The 7500-nt window shown below is 39.7% G+C and overlaps 1 protein-coding gene across 15 annotated transcripts in view; it reads right to left on the bottom strand.

The window, feature by feature from the left end:
* AGTPBP1 (ATP/GTP binding carboxypeptidase 1) overlaps positions 1–7500 on the bottom strand; it is a 127710-nt gene that overhangs the window by 52108 nt on the left and 68102 nt on the right. For 13 of the 15 annotated variants that reach the window (XM_085846145.1, XM_085846148.1, XM_085846143.1 and 10 more), the window contains 6 exons: positions 5537–5619; positions 5338–5454; positions 3166–3773; positions 2708–2791; positions 311–394; positions 44–192 (listed from right to left, as the gene is read on the bottom strand). In XM_085846145.1, the coding sequence (XP_085702271.1) occupies positions 44–192; positions 311–394; positions 2708–2791; positions 3166–3773; positions 5338–5454; positions 5537–5619 (1125 nt within the window). The remainder of the gene's footprint in view (positions 1–43; positions 193–310; positions 395–2707; positions 2792–3165; positions 3774–5337; positions 5455–5536; positions 5620–7500) is intronic. The other 2 variants (XM_085846156.1, XM_085846146.1) reach the window with 2 other exon arrangements.

Genomic DNA, 7500 nt, shown 5'->3' on the forward strand with positions numbered 1-7500 from the left:
TACATTGATACATGCAATGTGTTTCCTCCACTGACACACTCACCAAAGTTGAACTGGCTGTTCACTTTCTCGCAGTTTACCAGATTCAAACGGTAAGGAACGTTGCATTCCATGTTGCTCACTTTAAAGTAGAACCACAGATGGTGACGTGTGGTGTTTATGTCTGAATTGGTGATCAAATCGTATTCGTGTCTGATGTACAACAAAATGGAAGTTGAATAAATGAAGAATAATCTTAAATAAGAAACAAGGAACCACAGAATGTGACAAAAAATGGTGATCAAAGAACAGGGTATCACATAAGGCATACTTGCGTATTTGTATGGCTTTTCGAAGATTGCCGGACTCAAACTTTGAACTGAATATCAGCGCATCTTCAGAATGTGCCAATGATCTGGAATCGGGATTACATTAAAAAAAATGACAAAAATATATTTCATGATTGGGTTGCAAGGTGTGATGATGATTTAAATCCTTTCCCAGCTCACCAACAATGCTATGCAAGACCCTCCAACAACGTAGTTGTCAGAGTTACTTATTGCACTAGACAGTGGGCCACTCACAATGGCACCTTCTTTATCGAGTTCCCAATTGAGGCTGGGATTCCCTAAGCTTGCGTTCTGAAAAATAACCTTGGTCTATATATGCAAGATATTTGTACCTCGTAAGATAATTATATGGAGAGTCTTCTATTCAATCTATACGAAAGTTGGGATTGCATCACTGTCTGCCGAATATGGAAAAGACTGTCCAAATTTTGAAATGTCACTTCCAACTTTTATAAGTCTAACTTTTTTTGGCATCTCTCGAGAAAGACTGTCAGATAAATCCAGCAATCTTTCTGTGACAAACTCTGGAAGAGCTAATGGGTCTCTGAAGCTCTTGGCCTCAACATCAGATGGAATTGGCAGCCCAAAATTTAAATCAATCGCAAGAAAATGAAAAATAAAAATAATAATTTTTTTCCCATTCAAGTCCTCATGTGACTCTTGTTATGTTTTGTGGGTATGAGCTCCCACATCTCATCTTGGGCTCATGGAGATGGTGCAAACCGAGGCCTCATGTATCACTGATATATTTTTGCAGGATGCTGAGGAACCCTGAGTCTGCTCTCTTCCCAAAGGCCAATGGGCTGTCTGCCCTCCACTTTCTTTTGACTTTCATCTTACCTAATACACCCAAATCTTAATTTAAGCCCCACAGGGTCATATGCATTATTCATGTAACCGATTGACTTTTTCCTAAAATGCAAACTTTTCACTCATGTTAACTTTTTAGTCATCTACCACCCCCCCCTCCCCCAACCTTCCCCCACACACACTTATACAATCGTTTCTTTGGATGTCTTATTCTATGCTACATCCTATCATATCAAGATAGCTAATTTTTCTTCCAACAGCTTCAGCAACACAGATCTCACATCACCCGACCACATCCACCCATGATCTCTTTTATACCTCTTAATCTATGCCCCTAAATCCAGTTCACTTGCATACCTGTGGTTTGTTTTAAAATGTTACTGACCCTGCACATTATCCACCAAGTAAACTTGTCCCCAGCTAATCTCACAAGTTTCTGTCAAACACCACTCCGCAGTCAGCAAGTTAACCTTCCACCATTCAGCTCTTCCATGACAGAAGACCCTGAAAACTGGATGAAGGATCCAGTCCAGGAAAGATGGGAATAAAAATTAGAAAAGGGATATACAGGGTGTACAGTGTACCCAAATTACCATTTCAAATTCAAACCGTAATAAAATAAAAAAATTCAACGGGATACAACAATGCGGTTTGCCACGTGTGAGAAAACATTTATAAAAGTTTTATTGACTTATTTTTCATTTTCAGGTGTATCCTGTGATGAATCATCACATTTAATGCAAATGGAATCCCCACAAGAAAAATCACAGTGTGTTTCCTGGTTCATAGAGACTAAATCGGCTACACAGGTTCACCGAAGCTTCAGGATGACCTATGAAAGGCAGCCACTGTCGAAGAAAACGATTCATGGGTGGCAAAGAAGGTGGATGGAGACTAGTAGCATATTGCAGAATAAGGGGGCAGGGTGATCAAAAACAAGTGGTGAGGATGTTGAATGCATTCATGAGTCGTCCCAGCACAGTCCCCATAAGTCAATTCGGGTTTGGATGATGATTTGCCAAATCCTGACAATAAAACGATGAGAAATGTTCTTTCGCATGCAACAAATCCATTGTTATAACCCATTTCATTACGTTTTCATTACAGTTTGAATTTGGAACGGTAATTTGTGGACATGCTGTGTACAATAGAAAGTCACATGAAAATAGTGGGGAGGACACTTAAAAAAAACCAAACGCATAAAGATGAAAGTAAAAATCTCGAGAAGTAAGAAGAGAAACTGTGATAAGGATAAAGTACAGGAAAAGTGATAACTTGGATGAGGAACTAGAAACCGACAAACGTTGGATGGGGAATGCAAGGGAATGTAAAAAGAACTGCAAAATAAAACAATCCCACCACAACCTTTACGAGCATCTTTTTTTTTTCTTTTTTAAATCGAAGCCCGAAGCAGGATATAACATTTATAGAAATGGCAGCCAAATGGTCCCGAGAAAATGTGATAACAAAGCCAGAATAATGTCTTGAAAAAGTAACAGGTGAAGCCTCGTGAAGGGCAAATCAAAGAAAAATATGAGCCAAAATCAATAGAGCAGCGGAGCCCTTACCCGGGATCATCGAGGTCGTAAACAACTTTATCAATGACGTCCTCAGGAAACAGCAGCCGTTCAATATCTTTAAATATCTTGGATCTATAAATATAACACAAGATAACAGTATCAAATTTCATTTTTATTCTCCAGTAAACCCTGCATTACGTGGTTAATTCCATATAAATACAAAATCATACATAGGTACAGTGTGATTAGCTAAAATACAGTGTGCTTAGTTGAAGTGCAGTGTATTTAGATGAAGTGCAGTGTCGTTGGAGGAAGCACAGCGTCAATGGAGGAAGCACAGTGTTCTTGAAGGAAGTGTAGTGTTCTTGGAGGAATTGCAGTGTCTTTGGAGGAAGTGCAGTGTCTTTGGAGGAAGTGCTGTATGGTTAGATGTAGTGGAACGTACCAAGTTGCAATGCAATCTGTGAGAATGCGATTGATTGTAAGGTTGTGGAAGAGAAATGTACCGTTGGACACCATATTGCCTTTGCATCAACGGCTCCTTTTCTATTGGCACTGTGTGACCGAAGAAATCTGGGAAAGCAGTTTCACTGTAATCCATCACCGATTTTGTGTTCTTGGCGAGTGCGGCATACTGCAAGGCATGGTACGGAAGTTCTCGACCACACTTTAGCAGCCACTTCATGATAGTCCCATCCTCATGTCCATAACACCTCTCTATTGTTTCTTTACATCGACCAGGAAGTTGGCTCAATTCATGCATGTCACCATCCAATATGCCAGTGTCTCTGCAAGGTGGTGTGAGATGCTTCACCTTATGATGGCCTGTAGGATCATCAAGAACCTTTTCTTTTATTACAAAGGAATTTGAAACATCATCACCATTCTGGGACTCTTGAAGGGAACAAGTGTCCAAAACATTCAAAATGTGTTCCAATCTTTCTCCCGAGGATGTTTCATGAGGCTGTTGACACATGCCACCCAAATATGGTGTCTTTGTTTGTGCACATTCATGATCGTAAGCATCTCTGGCAGCTGTGGGAACAGTAACTGTATGAAGAGAATTCCCAAGCCTTATATCACAGACTCCACGCTCTTCTAACTTGTCCAAATGCTGCAAAGCACAAAATAAATAATGTGAAAGGTCAAATCATAAAACAAAGAGAAACAATTAAACAAAAGCGTGGACATTTCATTTCAAAATTCTGAATATGTTCTTGAGTTTCAGAGATTAAAAGCTGAAGCTAAAGTCTCAGCTTTCTTGTCACTAAACCCACTCAGGTTGATCAGCAAACAACAACCATCAGTCGTTTGAGCATGTCCCACAATGCACAGCAATTGATATTAAAATATCGAGATTTGTCATCTTGAGTTATGAGGAAAATTCCTCAAAATAATACAGAATGCATTGCCTCAAACATAGGTTGTGCAGCATTCTTAACCAGTTGCTCCAATCACTTCCGGGAAGTGCCAGTCACATGCCACCTTGAGATGGTCCGTTGCAGCTACAAAAGCCAGATTAACAAAACCATGAAGGATCTTCATCTTCACCTCCTCCCACTGTAGATGTTCAAACGAACATTGCTAGAAAGTTTGCTTACACTTTAGGAAACTGCATCGCATCAGATAGAAGCCCAAAAAAGAACAATCAATGGCAGCCAGGATCACACACTGTGCAGGGTGTTTCAAAAGTCCGGAATCATAGGGGTATTTATTTTACAATCTTATAATAATTGCTCAAATTGTGAGCCACTGACATGCATAAACATGTCAATTCCTGGATGTAGGTTTCTTTGAACGTTTCTTTACATTGACACATCGATTTTAGCACATTTGTTTCTGATTTCATCCTTTAGATATTCAATAGTATTGGGTCTCGTGGTATAAACCACTAATTTCAGGTGGCCTCAAATAAAAAGTCAAGTGGCATTAAATCTGGATGACGTAGGGGCCGCTATCAGTCCATGACGTCCCATCCACCTCAAAGGCATAGTCTCAAGAAAGAAATAAAAGAAAGTAAAAAATATTTCCTGTGATTCCAGACTTTTGAAACACCCTGTACAAATGAACAAAGTTTACCAGCTCAACTTTGGCAGGTAAATGTCCAACATAAAGTTGGAAGCAAGAGTATGTGCTGTAAAGGACAGAGGAAAACTGAAAGATGTCTTACAACTTGAAAAAAGCAGTCTGTATTACGCAAGTACATTTACTGCATGATTTACCCTTGCAAATTTACTCATTAGGCATATTCCGATTTCCATTGCCCTTGATCGTATCTTTGGCTTTCATTTGAAGTGATGTATTTTCGCACCAAATCACTGCACGCATCTTTCAGGATACCTGGGTGATACCATCCAATGTATGCGCAGTTTGACGCGTGTCCTTTGGTAAATTGTCAAACTAAATAAACTCTGATTAAGAACTTCTCTCTGATCCTATTGGTGCCAAAAGCAGGGCCCAGTTATCCATCTGACATGATTCCATGCCAAAATCTGCAAGCAAAGGATTAACTGCACAGGATAACTGAGGCATTGAGGCAATGACTGTGTATGACTTGATGAATCAGCAGTGTTTTGTTGTGGAATGCTTCCCACATTGTCTTAGTCTCTGACGCTGTAGCAAGGTCTGCAAAGTTTGATAACAGCGATGAGGATTAAAACGCAAACACAATGTTATACCTGGAAGTCTTGAAATAACTCGGAAAAAAATTCTTGGTAAACTTTAAGGTCTTCTTCAGAGCGATCCAGCTTTGGCTGCACTCTCAAATTCCTCAAGTCTGTTTCGATATCTTCATCCTCAAACACAAAAACAGATTCGTGGTTATTTATTATGCATGGGACAAGTCAGCGATGGTCTCATGTTTGTGAATGAGGATACCTTTTCCTGGATATCTGTGCCATCATCTGGCTCTACTTCCTGCTCTGAACTTGCTTCATCACTGTCTTCATTGCCATCTTCTGCTGGCAGAACAACAAGATCTCATGAGAAAACAAATGCAATGTCATGGAGCACTCCTGAGCCAAAGTTTAATGATGCGCGGCAGAACAATAAGATCTCACGAGAAAACAAATGCAATGTCATGGAGGACTCCTGAGCCAAAGTTTAATGATGCATGCGCAAGTAGACACAGCCGAACTGTTTGCTCTGGCTTTTCCTTCTGGATTATAATAATTGTAGAGACCTCGGCGTTGGACAGTGTGATAAGGAACAAGTGGGGCATGCTTGGATTTTACAAGCAGTCCTACATGCATCTATCTATATATTATTAAAACTGTCATCTTGTATGTATGTTCCTGAAATACAGCCAAAACGGGACACGATAGCGCAAAGGTTTTAGGGCCACCTTACTCACCATTCACCTGCGGTGTGCAGTATCAAGTTTCGTTCAAATCGGGCAACAAAAAAATTATTAAAAAATCAATTCCCAATTCAGTCAAGTACTCTTCGGGAGTACTCATTTGATCAATGCAAACCTCAGCGGTATAGTTCGCTGGAGCTATCTTTTTTTTATTTTCTTGAAATGTTTTTTTTTTTTCATCAACCGCTGTCACAACAGGAACCCAACGGGTTAACGGGTCGTCTAGTACAAAATAAATAAAAGCTTTATATATTTGATGAAGTGGATTATGCTTGCATTCTGCAAGCAGTTAAATAACTCAAGTAAATCAGCATGAACTATTTATTTAACAGTTTAAAGGGATACTTATTTTGAATGTAAAATGGTCAAAAGTTATTAAAATAAAACGATTATTTACATTATAATGGGTTGCGAAGCAACACAAAGAGGCGGAGTTTATTCTAAGTCAAAAACAAGAATTGAGGGGTGGATCTTATGAATAAAAGTCGAAAACAAACAGTGATTGTCATATTATTGTGACTGTTCCCATATTGCACATCATAAACAACAGAGCCAATGCAGGTTATCATGTGAAGTTAGCTTCTATCCTTTTAGATAAGTTGAATGAATTTAAATGAGTGTAATGATTGTGTAATAGGCTGCTAGAGAGATAGCGATTCGATGGTTGACCTAGGTTATGTTTCCAACCTGACAAAAAACCTTTCAATCGGTGATCCACTGCAAGAAGACCATTGTCTTTGGTCACGAGATCCTCCATGAGCGAGAGCAAGGTTTTCACCTGCCAAACTTTATTTATGGATATTAATGCACATCATCGCTGTGAGGGAGTGAGGGAATAGGATAACCTTAGCCCCTACGATTTTGCAGTTGCATAAAAACAAGCTTAGTGCTTGCACGAATTACCTTTGCTTGCAAAGGACGAGATTTTGTGTGTGTAGAAATGTGGTCTCAAGTGCGCTTGTGCTGTGCTGCGTACTCGGACCACCATTCCCACTACTTGTAGGGCACTACTGCATTTGAAAGCAATTGGCGTAATAGTTTTCTGTGCATTCTGGATCGTTGAGATTTCATCTGATAGTAGAATCACAATTTTTAGCATGCATTTTGGTTTGGTTTTTGCATGCATGAGCTGGTTGTATATGATCTGCAACATGCCTGTTACATATCGCCAATGGAACATGCTGTTTAATTTGGTCCTCCAATCTTTGGAATGTACGGTCTACATACCTGGCATTTCACTGGCACTGAAACTCATAAGTAACATTATTCAATTATGTGTAAGGCAGTATATCTTTCTGGATAGGATGGCATTTTATGAGTGGTAAATACCACTTGCGTTGCAACTGCATGGTAGTAGCGAGAGACCGCTTTGTTAACCTGTTGTTCGAATTTTGAGAGATTTCACTTCGCCAAGGCAGCTTAAGGTAGACCAGACACTTCTCAGGTGCGAGGATAGTGGTCGTCGCATCATCATCATCATCGC

Source organism: Eptatretus burgeri, chromosome 11, assembly GCF_056783735.1.
Source record: "Eptatretus burgeri isolate ZD-2024b chromosome 11, Ebu_testis_v1, whole genome shotgun sequence".
Taxonomy (NCBI): Eukaryota; Metazoa; Chordata; class Myxini; order Myxiniformes; family Myxinidae; genus Eptatretus; species Eptatretus burgeri.